Source organism: Paramisgurnus dabryanus, chromosome 1, assembly GCF_030506205.2.
Source record: "Paramisgurnus dabryanus chromosome 1, PD_genome_1.1, whole genome shotgun sequence".
Classification (NCBI taxonomy): Eukaryota; Metazoa; Chordata; class Actinopteri; order Cypriniformes; family Cobitidae; genus Paramisgurnus; species Paramisgurnus dabryanus.
The window spans coordinates 66,077,893-66,104,950 of NC_133337.1; the positions used below are offsets into that span (position 1 = coordinate 66,077,893).

General features: G+C 36.8%; 2 protein-coding genes across 5 annotated transcripts in view; both read left to right on the forward strand.

Annotated features, from left to right (window-relative positions):
- mprip (myosin phosphatase Rho interacting protein) overlaps positions 1 to 14,413 on the forward strand; it is a 56,829-nt gene extending 42,416 nt beyond the window's left edge. For 3 of the 4 annotated variants that reach the window (XM_065253538.2, XM_065253540.2, XM_065253541.2), the window contains 8 exons: positions 3,841 to 3,988; positions 4,081 to 4,198; positions 4,788 to 4,947; positions 7,651 to 7,755; positions 8,048 to 8,134; positions 8,245 to 8,401; positions 8,502 to 8,587; positions 13,423 to 14,413. In XM_065253538.2, the coding sequence (XP_065109610.1) occupies positions 3,841 to 3,988; positions 4,081 to 4,198; positions 4,788 to 4,947; positions 7,651 to 7,755; positions 8,048 to 8,134; positions 8,245 to 8,401; positions 8,502 to 8,587; positions 13,423 to 13,494 (933 nt within the window). In that variant the 3' untranslated portion in view covers positions 13,495 to 14,413. Of the gene's footprint in view, positions 1 to 3,840; positions 3,989 to 4,080; positions 4,199 to 4,787; positions 4,948 to 7,650; positions 7,756 to 8,047; positions 8,135 to 8,244; positions 8,402 to 8,501; positions 8,588 to 8,943; positions 9,008 to 13,422 lie in introns of all 4 variants that reach the window. The other variant, XM_065253539.2, reaches the window with a different exon arrangement.
- A 153-nt stretch (positions 14,414 to 14,566) lies between these two features.
- LOC135739410 (uncharacterized) lies at positions 14,567 to 25,482 on the forward strand. Its single transcript, XM_065257676.2, has 6 exons — positions 14,567 to 14,606; positions 17,506 to 19,976; positions 20,067 to 20,160; positions 21,642 to 21,691; positions 23,515 to 23,586; positions 23,703 to 25,482. Exons 2-5 carry the CDS (start codon positions 17,511 to 17,513, stop codon positions 23,557 to 23,559), a joined length of 2,655 nt encoding a protein of 884 aa, XP_065113748.2. The 5' UTR covers positions 14,567 to 14,606; positions 17,506 to 17,510; the 3' UTR covers positions 23,560 to 23,586; positions 23,703 to 25,482.
- Positions 25,483 to 27,058: the final 1,576 nt, after the last annotated feature.

Here is a 27,058-nt window from a genome sequence, read left to right on the forward strand (position 1 = left end):
TGGTTGCATTGAATTGTAAATTACAGGTAAGCCTGTAGTATAGTTTGTTTTTTACGTGCAAAAGATGCTTTGAGAAATATATTTTATTTGACTCGTATGTGTACACAGATGTTTGTCACATGTGCATTGCGATAACATGCAATGCATCTCCTGGGCTAAATACTACATTCTCCAGTAGGCGCATAAGCAACCTATGCGTACAAAGTATGTAGGGTTTAAAAATTCTGGCGGTGCACGTACAGTACGCGGGCACTCTTCTAATGACAAAAATTGCATCACGCACGCTAGTGTTGGCCGATATGCCCCATTTTAACGGCGCATTCACACGGGGCGTAAGCGTTGACGCTTTCCATTCATTTTTAATGGGTGACATCAAGCGTTGGCGAACTGAATTGTGGATCCGTCGGTGCTGCGTCACTGCCGTTGCTCGCGGCAGAAGTTGAACATTTCTCAACTTTTCAAGTGGTAACGCGAGCGTCAGCCAATCAGATTGCCTTATGCAAATAACCTAGGCAGAGCCAGCCAATTATGTTTATGGAAGATCGGAGCATGTGCTGCGGCCACTGTGATTGGCTGTTGGCCACGCTTCAGACAAGCCTTCCGTCAAGCGTTAAAGCTTTCGCCCCGTGTGAATGTGCCGTAAGATTGTCCCATCGTCAGCTTATGAGATTGCAAAACATGATAGTATCGGGGCGGGGCTATAGTTTACCCATTTATTTATTTGTTCATTTTATACTCATTTATGACAAGACGCTTAATTGGTGGACAAAAAAGAATCTGATTTACTCTAAGGGAAACACTGTCATGACCGTAACCTTCTTAAAACTGATGCCATTAATCATGCGTGAAATTTCCTCCATGCCAGGGAGCAGGAACAACACACTTCAATGGTTTTAAACCCTTGCGCGACGTAAAACCTCTCTATTGCTAGGAAATGGCGGAGCCGCATGTATTATAGTTCATGTGCGAGGAAGAGTCCGAATCATGCGCGTTTCAAGTTCATGTGCAAAAAGGAGCTCATGCCACTCACGTTCAGGTCCAAAGAGTTTAAGACCCTTGCAAGTCCAGGTGCGTGCGGGTCTGCGAGAAGGAATTCGTGCACGTTTCGCGCTAAGTGAAGTTCACAAGCCCTCTCAACCCTCACAGTGCGGGTGTTAATGTGAAACTATGATGATAATTAACTATCTAATTAAAGCCCTCTATCGACAATATGTCTGACGATCATCGATAGATGTCTATTGGCACAACGCTAATGCGCACTGTATGCGGATCCTCGCGCACATGTAAAAAATTGACCATAATTTGGCATGTAGTTAGTTACAATCAGCTACAAAAGCTTAATGTAATATGCAATTTGGTTTTTTGTGATATCCTTTTAATGACTATCATTTTGCAGTCAAACTGTGAACGTGACCATTTTCAGTGATAAACTAATAAGTGTGAGGTCAGGCTGATCAGCATTGGCATTTGTGTGTTCTTGTAGCTTGTATGTTTTTATTCAGATTTTAAGTCATTAAACTCCCAAATATTTTTCAAAAAGAAGTTACAAATTAAACACAATAGAGTTAGTTGGCATTCGTGAATAGCATTCAAGTTTAAGTTAAGTTTCTTTCTTATAGTTACAAATTTTCTGAATTATCTTACTACATATGTGACCCTGTCGGAAAAACCCAGCTAAAGGCTAAACTCATCTTACATAATGTAAAGGACATTTTGTTAAAATATAACCTTGATATCTTTCATTATTGACTGAGTGAGATCTTGGGGAAAGATTGAAATTGTAATGAAATTAATGGCTGAAATCAAACTTTGATGCTTGTTATCTCAGAATTTAAGGCTTTGGTCTGGTTTTAATAGCCAGGGTCACATTTATATTGCATATATTCATATTAAAATTAATTAAATTAAATTTATATATATATTTATCTATATATTTTTCAAATAAATAGGAATTACACTTGTATTGGCTTATTAGACTTTGGACATTTTCTGAGACAAGAGGAAATTGGATTTTCCACCCAGAGAGTTGGTGTATAAACAAGCGCAGGTGTGGTTGTGATATGGGGACAGGAAGTTGATCTGCACTCAGCAGGAGATGACTTGCTGTAATGCAGTATTTCATGAGGCAGACCCTATAAAAACAATTAGCTCATCTGATCAGGCCAACAGAATAGACAGCGGAAATACGTTGCACAGTAGGAAAGGCCATTGAAATCCTCCTTGTGGAAACATTTGAAATGAAACTCTCAGCTGTGTTGGTGAATAGTTGCTTATTACTGAACTTGTCTTTGTATGTGTTAGGATGTCCTTTGTTGGCGTATCTATGAACATAGGGAATGTTTTTTATTGTTTTTTTTCTTTCACTCAATTACAAATTTACATGACAATAAATAATATAAACTAGGCTAAGGGGCTGTTTACACGACAGTGTTTTCATTTGTAAACAGTAAAGTTTTTATACGGTGTGGCTGTTCGTTTACATGCCAACGGCATTTTGAGGTCCTAAAACGCAAACTTTTGGAAGTGCACGTTTTTTAAAGTGCAAGTTTTTGAAAACAAAGCCTTGTTGTCTGTGTAAACGCTAAAATTTTGCCTATAGGCAGGCGTGAGTATAACTAAAACGACAATGGCAGACTACAGGACTATGTTTGTGCTGCTTGAGATACTGAGTTTTTAAATGCTTCTCCAAAAAAGTTTACAAAGTTTTGTCGTTTTATAGTCCAGAGTCAGTAATAAACCTTATTCACTGTCCATCTAAACAAAATTGCTTAATGCTTTAACAGTTTTGATTGTTTGTATTTATCACTATGTAGAAGAATTTGCATGTGCATAGATGTGTATATTTCTTTACAAAGTAACATCGCCATATACTGGCCTGGCACATGATATACAGCGTTTTTAGTCGTCTTTGTAGATCTGTGTAAATGTGGATTTTTTTTAACAGCAATGTCAAATGTACGTAATTTTTTTGCATTGTCATCGAAGATATTTAATGTTAAGCAAAAGCTTTACTGGTATTGATCTGATTGGGGGAAATCGCAACGGTCAGAATGGTCACTCTAGCCACGTCTCCCAGTAAAAATGGGCCAATCGCCAACCGTTAAAGAATGTAATCCTCTGAGAGAAGGACAGAATCGACATTGGTAGTCTTGGTGGTCTTGTTTCTGGAGGCATTGCAAATATGGCAGCACAGTGACGCAGCTTCTTAAACAACTTTGTTGTTGTGTAAACGTGTAGCCTAAGTGTCTCTGCGAAAAGGGTCCTTACAAAGTATGTATTGCCCAAAAAATAATTTGGACATGCAAGTTTAATATAAAAATTTAATCGCATTAGATAACAAAATAGGAAGAAGTACTAGTCATATCAGAAATTCAGCACTATGTGTGTCAGCCAAAATATATACATTGTTTATCATAAAATAATAAATTAATTCAAACTTTTTTGTTTTGCTTAAAATGTTTCCTTGGGCTACCTTTCCTTAAATTGTCATTTGGTTTGACATTTGGGGCCAACGCAGTGATATTTAGACATGTGGCTTAAAAATGGTAAATAGGCACTAAATAGGCAGTTGCAGTTGCATTTTCGTGCTGCCACGATTGTGGGTGTATGTGATCATATTACCTTTACAAAGCCATCTCTCACTGGCCTTTGTTGTCCCCTTTGTTCATCATAGGTTATTCATTTCTAGCTTTGCGTAGACACCGCTGTCTACACATCGCTAATCTATGTTGTCTGTGTAAGCGTTGTCCTTGTCTAACAACGTGTAAATAGACTAGAATCAACCCAAACAAACATGGACTAAACTCCTCCTCATCGTCCGATTCCTTCCCACCCTTACAGGCCACGTGTGAACGAGGTTTTGCTGCCATGGAGGTGTCCCATCAGAAAGTGATAGATGAGCTGCAGAAAAAGCACCAGCGGGAACTGGAGAAACTGCAGGATGAAAAAGAGAGACTGCTGGCAGAAGAGACGGCAGCCACCATAGCTGGTTCGTCAGGATTTAAAATACCTGAAGCGAAGTATTCTAACATAACTGTAACTGCACATTTATGATGATTAATTTTTTCATTATTTTGTTAGCAATCGAAGCAATGAAGAACGCACATCGGACAGAGCTCGAGAGAGAATTGGAGAAAACACGCAAAGCCAACAGCAACAATGAAAATGCAGACATTGAGGAAATCCGCAAACAACACGAGTCAGTTGTTGTTCTTTTGTAATTCTTTTCACAATAACAGATTGTACTCATTATGCAGTTAAATCTCCCTCAACCACACCTCTTCATTCCAATGCCCATTTCTCACACTATAGAAATAAACAACTTAAGATTTAATTGCAAGTAAATTGCATGAATGTACTTGATGTTCCTGTGTAGCTCAGCTGGTGGAGCATTGCTTTGGGTTGTGGGTTCAACTCCCAAGGAAACACACACACTGATAAAAAAAAATGCATGCACTGTAACATAGACACACCAGCATAACCTTAAGACTCCTATTTGTGCTTCCATAAGCAACACATTTCTAAATTCAACATACTGTACCACATTAATTGAGGTGGATAAAGTGTTTAAGACAAATGCCTGAAGCTCTACTGCATGACTGCCTCTAGTTGCCAATTCCTTGGAAAACCCTGCAAAGTTGGTGATGCCCTGACAAATCATTCTTTCCGATACATTGTTTGTCTAAATGCCTATGATCTGCCTTCAGGCTCTTGGCTGTACTTCTGTCTAGACTTGTTCTTTTATCAATACTTGACACCTAAAAAATGATTACATATGTACATTGCAGGGAGGAGCTGATGTCGTACCAGAGGGAGATCGAGGTGTTATCTGAACAGTACTCCCAAAAGTGCTTGGAAAATGCTCATCTGGCACAGGCACTTGAGGCTGAACGGCAAGCTCTCAGGCAGTGCCAACGGGAGAACCAGGAACTCAATGCACACAATCAGGTAACTATGGATATTGACCTGAGGGGTGAAGTGTGTAAATTGGCATCAAATGGAATTACAAAAATAATGACACAGTAAATGCTAAATGTACTCTCTTGCTTTGGAGAAAATCTATGGAAGGTTATTTCCGCCAATTTTAAATAAATTATTTTAATGATAAAATTGATGAAAAAACAGATTGAACATTTCCTTAACTACATAAAATATGTGCCAAATTTGAGAATTAAATGAATTTATTTCACTTTCTTCTTAATTTTCAAGGCTATACTAGGGGTGGGCGATATCTCGATATTCAACCTATGCCGATATATTTTTCTAACTCGAAATTAATTTTGACATATCGTATATATTGATATAATGTTTATATTAAATTCTGATTTCGCCACTTTGTTTCTTTGCCTTCTCTGTGTGCTGTGCTCGCCCCCGCCTCCTTGCTTTTGTTACCCCTCCCCTCGTGTGATATGTCATTTAACATGGCGGCGCCCGTCACGGAATCAACACTGGCCACCACGAATAGATCTTCCATGATTCCCATTTACATGTATATTTTACTGTTTAAAACGGCTTAAATTCATTGTTGCGAGCGCTTGGCGCACCCCTCTCTCTCGCTCTCGCTCTCTCTCTCGCGCGCGCGTTGCGTGAAGCGCTTCGACAGCGCGCGTCTCTCTCTCGTGACAGTGAAAAGGTGGCAGTGCTTTAATGTCCGTTTCTCCGTATACTTTCTTTTTCGCGTAAATGTCATCATCAGTCACGGATGTTACTGACAGAGAAAACGTCTGATTCAGTTTATCATGACTAAAAAAGGTTAGCAGTAGTGCTTCACACACACACACGTTTTCTTGATGTGAGAGCTATCTCTCTCCCTATGATGCGGGGTGCAAGCGCACGTGTTCTGTAGTTTTCTGTGTAACAACAACAGTGTTTTCTCTCATATTTAACCCATTTACTCCTAAAACGCCTAAAACCTATGTTATTCCAGGATAAATACCCTTATCTCCTGAGGGTTTTCATAAAAAATACTAAGAATTGTCAACGTCTACCAAAAACGTAATATCTGAAGTTGAGTTGTTTTATTTTTGAATAAAAAGAAGACAATATGTATTTTCTTATTTTATAGTTAAAGTATAATTTTCGTATATTTTTTTTAATGTTGCAGAAGCACTTTGTTCCTACGTGAACTACCTCTTTGCACTTCAATAAAGAAAGACCTTGTGGATTTTGACATATTTGTTTTGCAGTAGTTTTTTGGGGAGTTTTTTCCACGTAAAGCAATCGAGATATATATCGTCCATCGAGATATAGCTAAATATATTGAGATATATTTTCCACTCCATATCGCCCAGCCCTAGGCTATACCCTGCCAAATTGATGATTTCGACATTTCGTTTTTACTACAATCTCGAGAAAAAAAGACTATATTAAAATTAAAAGGCTAACGTGAAAACTGCAAATACATTTCTTTTAAGGTTGTTATTAATGCTTACACAATAATAGACAAAATTCTAATAAAATGTAAAGTTCACTTCATTTTATGTTCTCCTTTATTTCTTTTATTTCTTTGCAAATTCTATGTTAATCAGTGGGTGGGGTTTACTTGCTCACTTAATGGATAGTGTCTGATGCCTTGGCGGAGTCGGTGTGTCTGACTTTTGCTAGATTTAGTGACTTTTGGACCCCTTTACAATGTTAAAATCATGTGCTAAATGAAAATATAAGAGCTTTGTGGCACATGTTGCATTAAAGGTTAAATAAACAAAGGTTAAATAAAACTAATATAAATGTGACATGTATGTGAAATGCTTGCAAAAGTTTCATAATCTAATTTATACGATTTCTAATTATAAGTTTGATTTTACTTTAATATTGACTGAGTAAAAAAAGCAAAAAATAAAGATATGAAGGTTAAGTTTTCACAAAATAAATTATGTAGATAATAATAAAATGACCCTGGGTCACACTTACGGTGCTTTTCCATTGCATAGTACCCCACAGGTCAGGTCATGTTAGCTCACTTCACTTTGACTTGGATAGCTTTTCCATCAAGTTTAGTGTCACTTCAGAGTGCGAGGGATTATAGGGGTGTCGTTATATATAAGTGAAGGCGTTGTTGGAATGCTATACATACCCATACATTTATTTATTTCTCAGTCCACCACAAAATCGAAATTGACCACCACAAATAGATGTTTATCACTACCTCTGTATCACATGACAGTTTTTGTACAAACACCCTTGGGGTAAGTCGACGTGCTCCGCTGAGCCTCATTTAAGTTGCAAAAATGCTGTGCATTTTGACCTGCGTGTCGCGAATGTGCTGCCACAAAACTGCAAGTCTGGAAAACACTGGTATAGTGTTCATGATTCTCAACCTGTGGATATCTTTCACTGCTAAAAGGGAGTTTGGGAACTTGCAACAAAGCACAGATGACAACATGCTTGCTCGACAGGGCAAACGCAAAGGTAAAACTAAACTTGCATTATAGCGATCACACTGATAGTGACGATTCTCTCAGACCAACCAGTGATCTACAGTGTTGGAACCCCAACCGAGGTGGTATTAAAAAGTATCAGGTATTTTCTACTGTACCCAGTGGAAAAGCACCCCCAAAAGTTAGCTGACCTAAACCATAGCGTACTATCCAATGGAAAAGCACCATCTGGATACAAAACTCTTATGCTTAATTTTGTGTTTTTATTGTGAAGGAGCTAAACAATCGTCTGGCAGCTGAGATTACCAGGATGCGATCCATGACAAGCGAGGATGACACTGGCACTGGCATGCATGGCAAGGAATTGTATGAACTGGAGGTCTGTATCACCATCACATCTAATTGCTGAAGTATGGTCCATTTTTATGCGTACACAAAGGTCACGTATGCGTCTACGGGAGAATGTACTAGTATGTAGCCCTGGAAATGCATTGCATTTTGTCGCAAACGTCTGTGTACGTGTACGAGTCAAATAAACGATACTTTGCAAGGCTGTGCGTTTGACCATGCATGTACTTTGTGTACACTTAAAAACAGACCATACTCCAGGTTTAAGCCCTTTTTAAAGCATCCTCGAAAAGAAAGATTCATTGTTCTGCTTATGTTTACAGGTAATGTTGAGGGTGAAAGAGTCAGAAGTGCAGTACCTGAAGCAGGAGATAAACTCTTTAAAAGATGAACTCCAATCTGCCCAAAGAGTAAGTGGTACATCCTAAAGCATCATGTTTTCATTAATGTCAATTATATAAAAGGAATGAATGATAATTAATTAATACGACACATGACCTGTCCAACTTTGTGGTCATAGGATAAAAAATATGCAACAGATAAATACAAGGACATCTACACAGAGCTAAGCATCGTAAGGGCAAAAGCTGAGCGGGATGTAGGGCGACTTCGTGAACAGCTGCAACAAGCCCACGAGGCACTGGGGGAACCCTCACTGGAGGAGCGCAGTGGTTACGGTACTGGCTTTGTAACTAAATGAACCGATGTGCAGTAAACATAACCGCTTGTGTTAGGGGACATTACTAAAACATCCGACTGTCACGTTATGTCTTTTAGATATCATGAAGTCGAAGAGCAATCCAGACATTTTAAAGATGGCGGCCGCTGCTGCAAAACGTTCAGAGCGTACCATGAGGTCAAAGGTGAGTTCTCAGTCACAAAAGTCCAGTTTTATCATATCTACGCAGTTTGTCTGTTTCATAGTGAAATGTGCGATCATTTGCCGGTCAGCATGCTTGATCGTTTATTTAGTCCACACTGCCACCCTCAGGTCACGGGTTAATTTTCTTATACTGTGGTATGGAGTAAAGATCCCTCTGCATATCCTTCAGTTAAATGCCTCATAATGCATTTAGATTTCAGCTGTTTTTAAGCTGTATGTTCTGTCCGACAGGAAAAAGCCTGATAGATGGTGGTAAGAAAAGTGTCTTTTGAACATTCCCCTTTCTAACACACAGTGGTGTGTGTTTGTTTTTCCTCCCTTTCCCTCTGTTCTCAGTCTGTGAATCGTGACATGCCATGGGACAGCTAAAGACTAAACCATGAAGACCTTATGACTTTAGGTAAATGTCCTTGGAAAGGACAGTACATGTCAAACTCAAACCGCTATACATCCCTTGCATCAGATTGTTTTGTATTAAGAGGGATTTAAACATTTTAATATCAACCACCTGTAATGTGATTTAAAGATCATTGTTTTCACACGTTTCTTTTTACCATTATGCATGTGCGCCTGTTAAAATCTGTTAACAGTAGGAGTGGCAAGTTTGACCAAAATCATTATGGTATTTATAAGTAATTTTATATAATCGTAATAGTGTGTGTGTGTGTGTGTGTGTGTTGCACTATTACTTTCATGCACACACACACGTTTATTTACACGTGTGTGTTTGATGAGTGTACTACAAGAAAAAAATTTGGTTCATTTACTAATTCCTTATTACTACTACAAATGTAACTTTGGGACAACATAAACTTAAAATAAATCAAAGATTTTTATTTGACTGCATTTTCTTAATTTATGCTGTATATGGCATCCATTTCAAAACCTTAAAGGGACTGTAAGTAGGATTTTAAGTGTATTATTAATCAAAATCAATGTCTTTATTCATAAATATGTCCTCATTGGTGTCAAATGACCTCTGTCAATGATTTGACTTTTCTTTGTAAGCTTAGAATATCTCTTCTTTACTTACATTGAACGGGTAAGTCCAAGGAGGCTTCCATGTTGTTTCACCGTATTGATAAACTATAATAGCAGAGAGGGACAAAAAGCACTAGCCTACCAACGCGTTTTCATTCAGAACACGTGAACCAGCTGAAAAGGACAAGGAGATCAGTGAGTTTATTACGGCTACCGTGGTTGCAACACACATTTGGAAAAGCGAGGCGCTAGAGAGCACTATTCGTTTGAATGAAAAATACAATTGTACCACTAGATGGAGGTAAATCATACTTACTGTCCCTTTAAAAAAACACATAATTATTTTGTAGGCACAATTATATTGTAATTACAAACAGGTAGGCATACACCTTTATATTTAGTAAAACATTTTAGTCAAATGACCTTCAACTTTTAATCAGTTGTGTGTGTGTATGTGTACCGGTTTGTGTGACTAACAGCATGATTCTTCTATCCTCGTAAACCAAATGACTTAAATAACATACAAAAGGGTAGGGCTGTGGCGATTACTCATGCAAATGCGTGTTTTCTCATTGAATACATTTTAATAAATTCCGGTGAAATTCCGGTACATCCAAAAGCCAGTGGGCGCTCTCGTGCAGAAACTTAATTTGTGCCACAGAAGTAGTAGTATTGCAAACGCTATTCCAGGAAATGTCTATAAGAATATTTATATCACTGTTCTTCAAATAGTTTTAGGTATTTTCATGATAATAAAGAATATTTTGAATGATTTTGTTTAACGGGTGTTGCTTTTTTAAATGCACATTATAAATGACTCAGACTTATAGATTTTAGATTAATAAGGAGGACTTCTTACTGACCAAAATGCCGTAGTACACTTACAAGATGTGCATGAAACATAGAATTGCAGCCTTGCTATTCAGAATTTATTTCAGACAGGCATTTTAATGGGAAACGCGATTAATCGTCACAGCCCTACAAAATAGTAATTTTGTATAAATGAAAAAATGTCACAAGTTTTCTAAGGTGTAGGGGTTGGCAGTGGTTCTCAAACTAGAAAGCGGACCCCCCATTGGGGGGCATGAGATACTACCAAGGGTCCTCTCTTGTATTACTTTTTAAATAGTACCTATTGTCCAATTCACGATTTTACATTTCCTTTGTTGTTTGTGTATTAGTACATGTTAACGATACAAAAGGTACAAACCCCAAAGTAAACAATGATGCAATTTATCGTCTCCAACGTAAATCTCTCTTCTTGGACTACAACAAACACACGGATTATAGGCAACAGTTTACTTCCTGGGATTGGTGATGTAGACAAGACACTTGTAAGTTAACTCCTGTTAGCATTGCATTGTGACCGAATCTTTCAAACATGGTAAGGAGTGTCACATTTGGGACTGACGTCAGAAGTATTTAGGCTAATCACAACATACAGATTAGCTGACCAATTAGGGACACAGTGCTTTTCAGGAAGACAGAGAAATTTGGATCTACAAAAATGTACGGCATGTGGAAAATAATGTGTTTTTTGAACCATAAACCACACAAACACATTGAAGTATACCAAATACATAAAATAATGTTGTTTTTAGCAATTAAAGGTAACCTTAAAACACACATTAATTTATCATAAATGCAGTGCAATGAAACCTCAGCAATTAAAAAAGTTTGAGAACCACTGGGTTAGGGGAAGGAGAAAACATATACCGTTTGTTCATGTTTGTTCATGTAAACCACATATACAAGTGTTTGCAAGTGTGTGTGCACACAACACATCTAAAGATGTTATCATAACTAGGCAGTTACTAGACGCATCTTTCTGTGACATTGTGGACTATAATTTGTTTGGTGATGGATGTTTTTGAGCTGCAGATATGCTGTGGTATGACCGGTATGTAAGATTCTCCACCGGTTGACAGATTTTTACCATTGCACGCTATGTAGTGTCATACCACCAGGCCCTAGTTAATGTTATGGTGAGTAGTTAATGATGGGCTGTTCACATCATCTCACTTGCTTCCCCCTTCTTCTCTTAGTTCATCGGAAGCGTCTCATGGGCACAAGTACATAACCACACTCTGAATGACTTCAGAAGTGTTTCACTATATAGTATATCACTGGACACTCTTTGGTGACAGTTTGTCAGCAGTAAATTTTGATTTTTTATATTGTAAATATATGTGGACACTATAGTTTCACTATATAAAGCATGTTTAGGACAGTATGGCTCTATGGTCGTGTTTGTTGGTTGGTGACGAGAGTTTGGGGGATTTGCTGGTGGCACAACTGGATTCTAAAGGGTTACTTCACCCCAAATTAAAATGTTGTCATTTACAAACCCATATTGCTTTCCTCCCTGGATCACGAGGAGAAATTTGCAGTCATATTCATTTGAGATAAATGATGACCTGGGGCCGGTTGCACCAGCTAGACGAAAATAGTTGGGTGTAAGCACTACTTCAGGCTTCACTACGTCCGGCTCATAGACTTTAAAAAAAGATGGACGACGCGACGTCGCCTCCCACTATTGTAATGAATTGAAGCCAAAAATGTCTGACCACGGTCGTCGCCATGTTACGTAAAAACGTCAGTTTGGAGCCAAGGCATGCGCAGAAGGAATCGTCCGTGGAGCCAGAGGTGGAGCCGCGGTATCAAACTTTCGCCCAAACGCTCGCGCGACCAATTAAACCACGGCAATCATAATGACACCCCCCTTTCGATAGCATACAATTACTAGCTAAAATAAAACTTACCACAATAAGGAACACTTGAACATCTATCAGATTTATAACAACTACTTGAAAGGACCAAAACCATCTTTCGGAAACTTTTATTGGAAGAGTAAATAATTTTTTTTTTAGAGCAGAGTCCCATTCGTTCGAAGGGAGAGGGCGGGGTTTATGACTTGTACTGCAGCCAGCCACCAGGGGCTATCAAAGAGCCAGAAGCTTCACTTTTCAAGGCTTATGAGGCACACCCGGTCCGGCTTTATGAAAAATTTGTACACCTGTTGCACCATCTAATACTACGACCAGGCGTACGTTCAGCGTAAACAATGTGCATCCCCACATTGACAACATTTGATAGTTAAGACGCTATTTGCGTCCCTATGGTTACAACTCACATTTACTACCGACAGCTAATAGATGACTAATTTATTGGTGCGGTCTCTCTCTGCATCATGAAAGCCTAGTGTTTGTGAATGCAGACACACCAGTGTCTCATCAATTTAATTATTTCTATTTTGCATAGGAACAAGTCAACACTTAATACTTATGCCTTCTTTTGACTAGACATAATTTTAGTCTCGGAAATGAGCTACGCCTAGATGGTGCTACAGTTTACTTAAGACCTAAAGCGCATTTTACATCCAGACTAGTCTTACAACCAGGTCTACGCCCAGCTGGTGCAACCAGCCCCAGTCGGTCAGTCATTTATATAACTTTCATCTTCCACATAAAAAGTCCCATGGGTTTAAAACGAGGGAAAGAAAATTTACATTAACAAATCCCTTTACATTTTGGTTTTACCATCTGATTTCGGTCTGTCAAACGATTACTTGATTAATCACATACAAAATAAATGCTTGTGTTTGCATAATATAAATTCAACAGCCTGTCGTCAATTATTCCTAAGTTAATCATTTGACAGCCAAACGTTTTCATACATTTTCCTTTTAAAGTTGTACTACAAAGCAAGATAGTTTTTTTTTTTTTTTTAAATCATCCATTATGAAAAACAGCAGGTCATGAATCAGAATTTGTCACTGTTATGCAAATCTGGTTTAAATCTAAATGTATTTGTTTTCTCTTTCATTTTGTTCAGAGTCTCAAGGAAGGTTTGACGGCTGAGCAGAGACTTCACTTGTTTGACAACAAGGACACTAAGGACTTCTGACATTGATGCGTCAACTTGCTTCGTTGCATGTTAATGAGACTCACTATGTTTAACCCAGTAATTAATCACATAGAGACACACTGGTCACAGCATAAAGCATATATTAAACATGGTATGAAGATTGAATTTTATGTCTATAGTCTGCATTACATGCACTTCAGTTACTGTGACATTGTTTTTTTTCCATTGCCATGTCTTAATGTAAATACCTAATGTAAATGTTTTTAATGAAGCATCTACCATGCATACACTAAACACGACTTGTGTAAGCTACTGTTTTAACTCTTTAGTTTGTGTGAATCACCAGTGGAATAATTAACTATGTAATGACTTGAGACTACAGATTATTGGTGCATTATTCGCCTTTAACAAAGAGTAGATATAATCACGCCTTCAGGCCTGCGTATTACACTAGATGTGGTCAGTATGCACATTCCCTCCAGTTCATAATTGTTTTAGTGAAATGGGATGACCGGCTGAGTAAAATCATTTCATTTAGACATCATCATTTAACTGCTGACCTTCAATGGCTCGACACTGCCCAGTGTTAAATGCCATCTCTGAATGTTTTTAAATAAAGGACCATTTCATATTATACAATAGAGACTGTAAGACATAAGAAGAATACACCTGGAGGGGTTCAGGCTGGTGTATATAAACGAATTTATATAAGATTTCATTATAAAACTATAATGATCCACTCGAGTTAAATTGGAGTTGTTTTTTTGTTTTGTTTTTGGATAATGTTTCCTCAAGCTCATCAGACTTATAGTGTTGTTCAGTGGCAGTCCTTTATATTTATTTAAATGTTACGGATTTTTGTCTCACATTTCCACTCCTCTATACATTATTGTAAATATACTGCAAATGTACACGAACTGACAACAGGTTTATTAGCAATAAATATTTTTGCACCCTCTTTTGGACTGATTTCTTGATCATTAATGCATGACACAAGTATAAGAAGCATGTAATGAATATGGTTTTATGTAATGCTATAACATTGAAAGCAATTCACACAATTGATGTTAAGGCAACCTGTTGTGCAATTCATATTTGGTCATTACCAAGTTTGGCATACATCCACTGCACTGATTTCGCCCTGAGCTTCAGTAAGTATGCAAGGAGATCATTCAAAATAATTTGGTTTGAAGGAATACAATTTGTTTCAGATACCTCTGTTTATTGGACTCGCTACGCTAAATCCCATAATCCTGCGCAGTGGCTCAATCATGACTCTTGACAGCTGTTGGCTTCCAGGTTTGGCCAAGCTTTATCTTACCACTGACAGGACTCCAAAAGTATGAAAATATCCCACTTCATGCATTATTCACTTAAAACTCTAAACACTATTATAATAGACGTGGGTGTACATAAAAGAGTGTGCTTGCTGTCGGCGGGATGGAGTTTACACTGGAGTTTATGTTTCATGATTAAATGCGTCGGCTTCGCTCTGATCGGGTAAGTTTGCACGCGCTCCCTTTGTTTAGCGCAGTTAGCTCGCGATGCTAACGGCTATCTGCTAATGCTACGATACGTTGCTATGTGACTTTATCTCTGAAAAATAAGACTGTGGCCCTTTGTCACTAAAAGTCTCTGTGGGCTGCGTTAAAAATCGTTTGAGTTAGAAGGAATTGCTTGCGATTGTGAGATGATGTTTTGTTTTTCCATGCTAGCGTCATTACGTTAGGAAAACATTAGCACATCTGAGCATGTAAAACTGCGTTAGTGACACTGGGTAATTGAATAAACCAAAAACTAAAACCAAACAATTGTACAAAAGTACAAGAACATAATATAAAATTGGTTTCGGTGATGCTTAACAGTTATCTTTAGCTAATTAACGCGGTGATATCCAGCTAGCCACATGTGTCAGAGTGTGATCTGATAACTAGATGAAGCTGGATATAATATAAGAAATTAAACAAAAATTGGCCATGGGTGTTGAACATCGGTTATTTATGAGAACACTGGGTTTCAGAAAGTGTCAAAGTGCCTTATTATGCAATTAAAGTGTTAATAAGTTTTTCCTAAATCTGGTCGTAATTAAAAAAGGCCTTATCATGAATTCAGTCTGAAGGAGAAACACGTCAAAGAGCAAAATATTAATCAAAAATGGTCCAGAAACAATAAAAAATGTTTATTCAGTGGTATTTTTTGTTATATCATGGTATGCTGTAGTATTTACAACTGTAGTAAAATTACTATGTACGACAGTGGTTTAAAAGCTTTCTATAATAAACATTAAAGGATAACTTACTCTAGTAACTCACTGTAGTTAATACTACAAAATACTGCAGTATGAATTATCAAACTGTAGTAATTCGTATAATTTACTACGGTAGGCCTACTACGATTTACAGTAGTAAATATTAAACAATATTACAGTATTTACTACAGTTTATCAGTTTACTATAGTTAATACTACAGTATATGACTAACATTACATTTATAAAAGTTTAGTAATTATTAGTATCTAATAATATACTACAGTATACTACTACAGTGTATTTAGGTGCAGTAGTTAATGTATGTACAGTATAGGCCTACACTTTTGATACCAAGTGTAATAATTAGTATAATATATCATAGTATACTACAATTTATTGCAGTTAATACTACAGTTGAATAATCAAAGTGTAGTAATAATATATAATATACTACAGTATACTACAATTTACTGTAGTTAATACTACATCATACTAAAGTATAGATTATAAGAGTCTAGTAATAAGTATAATATACTACAGTATACTACAATTTCCTGTAGTTAATACTACAACATACTAAAGTATAGATTATAAGAGTCTAGTAATAAGTATAATATACTACAGTATACTACAATTTCCTGTAGTTAATACTACAACATACTAAAGTACACATTATCAAAGTCTAGTAATGAATATAATATACTACCGTATTCTACAATTTCCTGTAGTTAGTACAAAAAAATACAAAAGTTTACATTATCAGAGTTTAGTAATTAGTATAATATACTACAGTACACTTCAATTTACTACAATTTACTGTAGTAATAGCAAAAGTATTCTAAAGTTTTTACTACAGTTTATTATTTCACTGTAGTTAATACTACAGAATACTATAGTATATGTTATCAAAGTATTGTAATAACTGTAAAACAAACTACAGTACCCTACAATTTACTATAGGAAACACTAAAGTATACTACAGTATTTTCTCATATGGGATTATATGATAATCATGTAGTACAATGGTATATATTAAGCAGCATGGAATAACCATCGATAGGGTATGCCAAAAAATCAATTTCACAGAATGAGTAATTTTATTTCACGGTAATAGTATTTTTCATGGTATATATGTTTTTCAGTTTATATTGCCACTTTGCCACTTACTCTATCTTTTAACTAAATGTTCACCACAGTTATTATGGACAAGTTAAAGTTGAGTGTAAATGCCCATTATAAATATGAGAGGTGCTATGAGGTGATGACCATGAAGTCTGTTTTAAGGTCTTGATGCTCTTAACTTTCTATTAGACCTTAACGTTGCGTCTCTTTCTCGTCTTTCTGATTAAAAATGTTTGTACTATGAGCAAATGTTGCATCAGCTACATCGGTTCAGCAGCGCTTGTCTTAGCTTGTTCAAAGTTTAGAAAACTTTACAATTATTAGCATTATTTGAGAAACCTCTGAATGTGAGAGACCTGCTGCATGAGCACACAGAGAAAGAGAGACCCGTGGTGACGCACTGGGACTATTTTGAAATGACAGAAATTGCTTGTTTATTTGTTATGAATGGATTATTTTATGTTTCTCCGTCACACTCAGTCTAACATGCGGGAGTGCAGTGTTGGTTAGCCACGCCCACTTATTTACATTCTGCTGTATGCACGGAATAGAAAAAATGTATCACGTCTGGCCTTTTATTTCACAGTAATGGAATTTATCATCCTACCGCCCAGCCTTACCATCTGATGCACAAAATGTGATTAACCAATATTGATTTTGTTTTTATTTCTATTTTTAGTTGATATGGAACCGCCTCCCAGCAGCTCAGATGGTTTACAGCCTCAGGATCTTTCCTCCACGTGCACCCTTCCAAATATCTTTGATCTGTCAAGGAACGGTGAAGAATGTCTGCTGAAAGCAAATCCTATAGATGCCTTGCATGTTGTCCAGGCACCAGGCTGGTTTGTTAACCCCGGGACCAGTAATGGGTTGTTACTTCCAGAGAACGACTCCGATCCGTTGCCGCTTCCCACAGACCAGATCCAACCCGACAATGCGTTTTCCAACACCACTGTAACGCTGTCGTATGTTAGCAGGTCACATGTCTTCTCAAATCATGACACCCTTTCAGAGCATTCCCCAATTTATGGTGTTCCACCTTTAAGCAAGGCTTTTGTCCTACACCCATCTACCTACGATGCTAGCAAGCTGGCAACAGAAACGGGAGACTCCGCTTTGGAAATGGACCAACACTGCCTCCAACAGGTATCCGTACCTGTAGGACTAACAGCCTGTGACCAATTTGAGTTTATGTCCCCGGCTCAGGTTGTTGAAAATGTAGCGGCTTTGTGCTACCTTCAACAGCCTCCCGATTTAAGTGGCTTGCCAGATGTTGAAAATATTTCTTTGGAAGCACTCAAATCCTTACAACAGACCAATCCCACCGAATGTAGGCTTCCTATAAACGTGGATGAACTTCAGAACGGAGCTGCTAATGGTTTATGGAACGTTGCACCTTTCGAGGAAGGCTTTTCAGAAACTAATGCTACAAACATGGAGGGATTACACAGAAATGGCAACCCTGAAGTAGTCTTTCTGATCTCTAGATCTGAAGAGCCGATCATACTACAGAACAACCAAGGGCCGTCGAGTTTTGCGATATCATTAAACCAAGACTTCATTAGTCCGTTAGATCCTGCTGCCTCAGCGGACGAGATCGACAATGTTTTCTCTTTGCCGCGGGCTGCAAGTTCACCAAGTGGAGAAAGTTCGTTTGGTGGAGAAACTGTTGAAGCTAAGTTTAATCATGTAGAAGAGACGGAAACGCCCCCTAACGCTGATTCTGGATCAGAAATTATCACCAGCATTAATCAGAAACCATCAGGGAATACCGACAAAGCATGCAACACAGAATCAGTACAGGTCAACGGCATATCTGCAGAAAATAAAGAAATTGATACATCCGAAACAACTGACAGTTTGTGTACCACAAAGACAAAGACTTTTGAGAGAAAAAAACTGCCCCCAAGAATAAGTAGAGGGTTGCGGTTAGAAGCCATTGTTCAAAACATTTACCCCACAAGATACAAATCAAATCGCGTCACAAATATAAAAAAAGCTCAGGCAAGCAAGATTTCCCATCAGGGCTCCAACCAACATGTGTCATCCAATAAGAATAACCATCACTTGCTGGGAAGAGTATGCACTGCAAAGGAATCCGATGGGATGACAGGGTGTTTACAGGAAGAACAACTGGTCGTTAAAGCTTCAAACAGATGTAAAACCACAGTATCTACCTCATGTCCAAAAAACAGACCTGCGTTGGATAGCAAAGCTACAAAGACATTAGACGGACTATTTGGTTCCAAAACCAAATCAAAGACGCTACGGCAGAAAGTTTCCAAAAAGTCCTCGGCGGGTAAAGGACACCTTGACTCATTACCAATATTAAAAAGCCGACCCGCAAGGCTTCCTAAACCGATTACGAGCCATAAAGGTTCAGCTGCTGCAAAGAAATCTCATGTCTCCAAACGGAAAAAGAAGAAACACAAAGTTGGGCACACTCCATTTTTCTCACCCCAGGAACCAGAAATCAAACTGAAATGCCTAAACTACAAAGGTGAAAGAAAAGATGTGAGGGATGAGACCTTTGCCCCGTACGTGCGTGTGGATCCCAAAGCCAACCTGACCTGTACGGTTGTGAACTACCCCGAAGAAAGCTTTAGACTCAAGCAGGGAAAACACCAGATCACCACTGGCTCGATGTCTGGCGTGGTTCCCACATCGCCTTTTTTGCAGTACGGACGAGTCTCCTTGAACGGCACGCGTCGAGATGCCCTAGTGTGCTGCATCTGCGGCGGCTCCGCCAATGCTATGGATCTTGGTGACCTGCATGGGCCGTATTACCCAGAAGGGTTTAAATCTGCCTCAAAAACTCTTACTAATCCGCAGGAGGACCACAGTGACTCGGATTCCTCTTTTTGTCCTAAAACAGGGAATTGGGTCGCTTCTGATCGAAGCAGTTGGACTTGTAAATCTTCTCTGATGGCCTGTCAGAGATGGAGCAGTGATAGTGAACTGTCTAGTAGTCCTACAGCAAAGCGATCCAGGATGGATGCTGTCACCGATTGGTACAGTCCTCCCGTGCTTCCTCTCCACAGTAGCGAGTATTGGCTTCATGCAGACTGTGGCATATGGTCAGCAGGTGTCTTTCTGGTGAAAGGAAAACTGTTTGGGCTTGAAAATGCTGTCAAGTTGGCAAAGGAGTCGGTGAGATTTCATATGCACAGATTTGCGCCTTTGCATTGTAATACATGATCAACAGTGTTTGGTATTCATTCTTTATTTTATTTTTTGCAGATTTGTTCAACCTGTCAAAATAAGGGGGCTACATTGGGTTGTGTTTTTAAAGGATGCCCCAACAGGTATCACTACAGATGTGCAAGGCAGTCAGGTAAGGATCTCAGCAGATGTTGAGTCTCTTAGGATTCTTTGCGTGTTGTTCAAAAGAAAGCAGGAGCTGAGCCTCGCATTGAATTGACCATAATCTTGTTGACAGTTGCTTTTGTGTCTGCATTTAATAAACACGTTAAAGCTCGTGGTCAGACAAACATATACAACAAAGTGCAAACGAGAGCTGGAATTAAATGTGCATGTATGAAAGAAATAATGTAAGCTTTATGCAATTTTAGAAAAATAAATGTAACAGAGTACACTTAAAACATGAATGAGATTTTATTGGCATTGATTTAATATATACTGATTTAAGATTCAGATCCACACTGGGATTAAAGTCATTTTTCCTACACGTATTATTTTGTTTCATTCTGTATACAGAAGTAATAAGCCATATAAAATATGTTTATAATTATAGTTTACCACTCAAATATTGCTATATTTAGGGAAGAAGGAGGAGATTTTCTTTTCTTTATGGGGTTAGGATGTATATATGATATATTCCTTACACTCAATAATATTTACCAATGTACACTATTTGTAACCATCAGGAATAATTGGGTCATTGTCACAAAACCACTGAAACATCATGGCAGTATAGATTTTAGATTTAGGCCTGGTTTCACAGACAAGGCTTAGCCAGGACTAGGTCTTAGTTAAATTAAGATGTTTACGCATCTTTTATATTCACATTAAAAACATGTTTCTGGTTATCTTAAGCTATATCAATGGCTATGGCGTTTTTAAAAGATTTGTCAATACAAGTTATTTTTAGTTGAGACAGCTCAAACATGTGTTTTAGTGTAGAACTAGCATTAAGCCTTATATTGTCTGTGAAACCAGGGGTATACGATTTAGATTTTAATTATAAAACGTATAATTCTGTAACACAAAAAAAGACCATGCTAAACATAATTGTGTGCTTTACCTTGCACAAAGAGTCATTTTAACATAGGAGTAAATTATTTTTGTGAATTGTATTTCTGCTAAAAATCTCATTACTCATTACTGACATTAGATTATATACAGTTATTTACATTAAGTTTGATTTTGTTTGAAGAAACACAACTGCCAGTACCTTGCAGATTATTTTATATTTTTCTAGTAAAATGCATAATATTCTCTTGTCATGCTTTGTACGATGCAGGTATTTTTTTATTAAAATATATTTCATTGATGTCTTATGTATGATTCATAAAATGTGCTTAGGCATCATGACTTCTCTTTATTTTAGCAAAATGTGCTATTGACAATTTCAGTGTTTACAGATGAGTTTTTTTAAAGCCTTTTTTAAAGAAATGTTCAAAGTTGTGTTCAGTTGTCAGTAAAATGTTTGAAATTAAATTAATGCATTTAAACATATCATCAGACCTTTTTTTTATAAATAAAAAGGAAATGTGTTAATGCAAGTGTTAAAAAAATTAAGTTTGAAACCAAGATTTTGTGATAATCACCCAACATGTTTCTTTATGTTTTAAGGTTGTGTATTAAACGAAGAAAATTTCTCAATGAAATGCAGAAAGCACAAGGTATGTGTGAAACATCTTAATTCTACTTTTAAAGAACCATTTCTTTTTACCTTTTAAAATCTGTACAACAACCTCAAGTTTTGTGCATGTTAAAGGTTCTTTATGGAACCATACAGACAGATAAATAACCTTTTAAGAGTCTTAATTTTAAAAGTGTATAATGAGATTTGTTGGTTAGATTAGTTTGTAGTTTGAATTTTATGATATATTAAAGGAATAGGCTACTCATTTTCAATATTAAAATATGTTATTACCTTAACTAAGAAGAGTTGATACATCCCTCTATCATCTTAGTGCGTGCACGCAAGTGCTGGGGCACGCTGCGACACTTCGATAGCATTTAGCTTAGCCCCATTCATTCAATGGTATCAAACAGAGATAAAGTTAGAAGTGACCAAACACATCAACGTTTTTCCTATTTAAGACGAGTAGTTATACGAGCAAGTTTGGTGGTACAAAATAAAATGTAGCGCTTTTCTAAGCGGATTTAAAAGAGGAACTATATTGTATGGCGGAATAGCACTTTTGGGAGTACTTCGCCTGAAAAATCTGCTCCCCTTCTCAGGGAGAGGGAGAGTGTTATTTGTTTTTAGAGACTTTAGTTGGGCTTGATGATATTTTTGGTAAAAATAAGTTAATAGCCCAAACATGAAGAATTCAGAAGATTTTTGTCACATGTAGGGAGCAACCAGTACTTGCCAGATATTGTTACAATTCTTTTAATGTTTTTTGTAGGCCTCTTGGCAGCCTCCCTTACGATTTTATTCCTGGTTTTCTCATCAATTTTAGGTGGATGCCCTGGTCTTAGTAATGTCAATGTTGTGCCATAATTTCTCCACTTGTTGATTATTGTTTTTACAGTACTCCATGGTATATTCAGTGTCTTGGAAATGTTTTTAACCCTCTGTTGATTGATATTTTTCAACAATGGGATCATGTACCTGCTGAGTAGCTCTATACAGCCAATGGCTTTTTCAGTTGGATGATATTTAGAAAAAAATCCTTTAGGACCAGGCACACTTCATAAATAGTTAAAAAGTAAATTTAATTGATGACAGTTAACTTAAGTCTAAATGTGATTGGTTGCTTCTGAACACTGCCACAATCACTTTTGTAAAAGGGTGTGCACACTAATGCAATATGGTTATTGTACATTATTTTATTTTAAATCTTATCATGTAAATTATTCCTAATTCACTTTAATAAATAGGTTGCAATTTCACAATGAAGATGGAACAGGTTCTGACATGATTCATCTTGGTTTTATTTTATTAATCACAAAAACCTGCAACTTTAACAGGGGTGTGTAGACGTTTTGTAGTCACTGAAGCCTTTCCCTTTTTCAAATCTGATGAGTTTTCCCTTTGTACAAAGCAGTTAATATGATCAAAGATTTGCTTACATTTGAATAGTAACTAAAACCTTTCGTTTTACATAATCATTTGGCTTTCAAATTCTGAATCTTTATTTTTCAGCTTTAAATTACTGATCAGATTTTCAAAGTCCCTCTTCTGGGTACATTTGGACCTTACAGTGTGCATCCACTACCGTTCAAAAATCTAAGCTCACTTGACTGAAATGTTTTTTTACAATCTTAAAAATCTAAATGTAGAGACAGATGGTTTCAGTAGCAACAACATAAACAAACAGCTGTAGTGGACTGAATGCTGAAAAATGCTAACTACTGTAAAGATGTTAAGATATAACATAGTTTGATTTATTTAAAAATTCCTTCACGCAACTCTGTTACATTTGTGCTATACTACAGTTTGATATTTTGAAATATGCAACAAAAATCTGAAACTTTCTCTTTATTTCATTAGAATAAGTCCATCAAAGGTTCATCACATCATCCACTCACCAGGTGACACAGGAGAAAGAGGATACTATGCAAGGTCTGCTCTTTGAGGTTTTCAACACGGAAGTCACCTTCACAAATCATTTATAACCGACTGAATACACCAATGTTTGATTTGATAAAGGTCTAAAGGCAGTTTTTCATTCCCTTTAGAGTAAGGTTGACCTCTTCAACTCCCCTGGTGTCTTCCTGTGACCAGTCATCAGACCTTCAGAATCTCTCTCCCTGTTGACAGAAAAGCCTCTTTAAAATGCCAACACCCATATACCTTAATAATATTTCTATTGCACTGCTCGTAACATCTGTCACATAAATGGCACTTTGTTAGACTCACACGATTGATGTTGTTGTATTGCGAGGTCAGGAGTTTGGTAAAGTGAGAAGTATTGCACATTTAGGGTCTCAGAGCAGAAGAAGAAAAATCCTCCAAACCTGAACCGCAGCACAAAGTCATTGTCCTAGTTTTATTTGGTAGTGTAGTTTGTTTATTTATATCTTGGGAGCAAGATTTAGCATAATATGTTGCAAATGATATTGTTCATGGTTAATTTAAGTTATTCTACAAATCCTACAAATTTAATTTTATTATGCAGTATATTAAAGTCCCTGGTCTCATAATAGCGTCAAAACAACAGAAACAGCACTTGATATTTATTGAATAGTGATTGAAGAAGCTGAAGTGAAGGACAGAAATGACAGAATGACAGATTTTTTTCTTATAAATTACAAAACCAGTGTGTATTGGTACATCACAGCACTTTTAGAGGGCACTTTTTCTTCCTCCGGTTTTTGTCTTTCCCCAAAAATCTCTAGTTTTCCTGTTAGACGTCCCTGCTTATGTATCGCATAACTGCAATTACACACCACTATCAAGTGTTATCATGATGTAGGGAAAGGTTCATTAACATCAATTGTATAAAAACATGCAAGCATCTAGTTACATAGGAAGAACTAAAATTTAGTGTTCTAGTTATGTAATATTTAATGAATTTTGATGTGAATTACAATACATATAACTTCATTTTCACCACACAGTGGTGGTATTTTTATTGTCGGCTCTATGCACTTAAATTCAGTCTCTTTTTAATCCAAATGTTCAGTAATATAAATGGCAAGCTCAGATTAGGTAATAAAAGCCAACTGTCTTTTTTTGGTTTTATATTTTACAGTAATAGGATATCAGTTTAAGATAAGTTGCATTTGTGATCAGTTTTAAGCGAGGATCGGATGTGATTAATTTGAAGACATTCAATTTTAGCACTTTTGTATGATCACTATTCTCCTGTTAATCCTAAGGAAGTATCTATTATAATTTATTGTAGATCTTTTAAGTTTAGAAAACCTTAAAATTAAGTTGCCTTCAACAAAACGTTTCTGTGATCCAAATTTTACAAAATGATAAATCTATATGTTCTTCTTTTGTTGTTACTGCCTTGCTAAGACAAATCATTATAACGCTTTGTTTCAATTGATGGATGACATAATAATCCCAAGATTTATTTTGTAAATGCTTTATATGTGTAGAGACTTTAAACATAGATCATTTGGTTAAAAGTTTAAGACTGATTGGAAATCAGTGCCATTTATAACCTGATTTACTTCGGTTGCTGGTGTGTGTGGGACGGTCAGATCGTAATGTATGTCATGTAGTGTACCTTTGTGTGTGCCTTGTGATACTTTGTTCATGATTGTACCCGTTCAAATTTTGTGCAAATGTCATTTATTTTCTGTCTAACGTGAATGGTCACATATTAGCGTCAATGAAGTACCAAAAAGTTGTTTGGTTTTGTTTCGAACAAATGTCATGTACTTCAAAAGTTAATCTCAGGGCTGAGCAGGGTTTGTGTTGCATTGTGGTTGTTGACATTGTCACCCCAAAATTGATTTAACTGACTAAACCCATCTGGTCAGTGTAATAAATTGGCTTCTTTTATTTTGCCTTGCAAATGGTCTCTTACTTATTTGTATTTGCTAAATCACTGTTGTTGTTCTTCTACTGATAGTTCACACAAAAATGAAAGTTGTCATTATTTACTCACCTTCATGTTCTAAATCTATACATTTATAATGAACACAAAGGAATTTTTAATAATCAAGTAGGAAACAGGAGCACCATTGACTTCCGTAGTAGGAAAAAATACCATGGAAGTCAATGCTGGTCAAAAACGGTTTGGTTACTAACATTGCTCAAAATATCTTTCTTTTTGTTCATCAAAACAAAAAAATGTATACAGGTTTAAAACAAGGATCAGATGATGAAGTCAGGATGAGAAAATGACACAATTTTCATTTTTAGGTGAACTACCCCTTTAATGAAGACTGGGTTAGTTGTTCCAAAGACAAGAGGGTCCTCATTTATAAAGCCTGCGTACGTATATTTGATCGTAAAGTGTCCATAAGCAAAAATCCACGGCAAAGTGCATATTTATAAAAACTTATATCACGGCAGGGTCTGAGCAGACGTACGCACTTTTGCATGTATGATTACTGCCGGTCATTTGCGATTTATCGCTTGTCACTTTTTTTGTGCGAACGTTTATTTTATTAATCACACGTAAGATCAAATTTAGTAATCTTTCTACCCAGCATTTTATAAATGAGGCCCACGATGTCGCCATATCTCTAAATAACTAAAGTGTTAAGTCATCCAGTTACACAAATGTTTTTTTAGTTTAAAAAAGAAAAGATTGTTAAAAATGTGTAATTATTATTTATTTTTTTTGGAAAAAAAATCCAATTTGAACACGGTTGAAACCACTGATCTATATAAATGACGGTATTGCGCAAAGAAAGTTTATCAGCGATAGGTGAAGCCTGCACAGAGTTCGAGGGGCTATTTTGGTATACCCAACCGGCAGAGGGCGTCGTTGACTTACATTCAAAATCATGATTAAATTCACCCCGTTTACAGCGTATCCGTCACACAAGATTAATTTTTAGGATATGTGTACGTAAATTAATTGTTACTTCTGGTGTTATTTGCAATGTTTATGTTTTAATCGTGCAGGATAATGGATCTATAAAAAAACAAACGTTAAGGTGAGCTAAGGTGCATTCTGTAAATGACACGTGTATAAATAAAGTTTTTTTACATTAATCTACACGGTCAGCATTATTTCTCTAAATAAGTTTAGGTAACTTATAAAGATAACATAATTATAAAACCAGAAAATTATTGCATGCACATACGGTACAAAGCATGATTATTTATGTAGATTTCCGAATGAGCACGATTGTCATTAATACTATGCTGCAGTCTGTCTGCTGATCTGATACTGTAATAAGGATAAAAGTATAATAACTGTTTAAAAAGTAAAATGTACAACATTCGGTAAATAATGTACATGCTTAGGACGTTTGCGTTGTAATAATGTACAGGGAGACTTAAGATATAAAAACTAGTGAAGGGATGTTTTTTCATTAAAATCCGTAACGTCCATTGATTTTAATAGAATGTTTGGGCATACCAATATGGCGGCGCGTTGGCTTCACAATTGTGACGTCATGTG

Bases quoted from the DNA above. Each gene is read 5' to 3' on its own strand.
- LOC135739410 (XM_065257676.2), top strand. From the start codon at position 17,511: ATGGAACCGCCTCCCAGCAGCTCAGATGGTTTACAGCCTCAGGATCTT. The intron at 19,977-20,066 runs GTGAGATTTCAT...TATTTTTTGCAG, and splicing joins TCAAGTTGGCAAAGGAGTCG to ATTTGTTCAACCTGTCAAAA. The intron at 20,161-21,641 runs GTAAGGATCTCA...TTATGTTTTAAG, and splicing joins CAGATGTGCAAGGCAGTCAG to GTTGTGTATTAAACGAAGAA.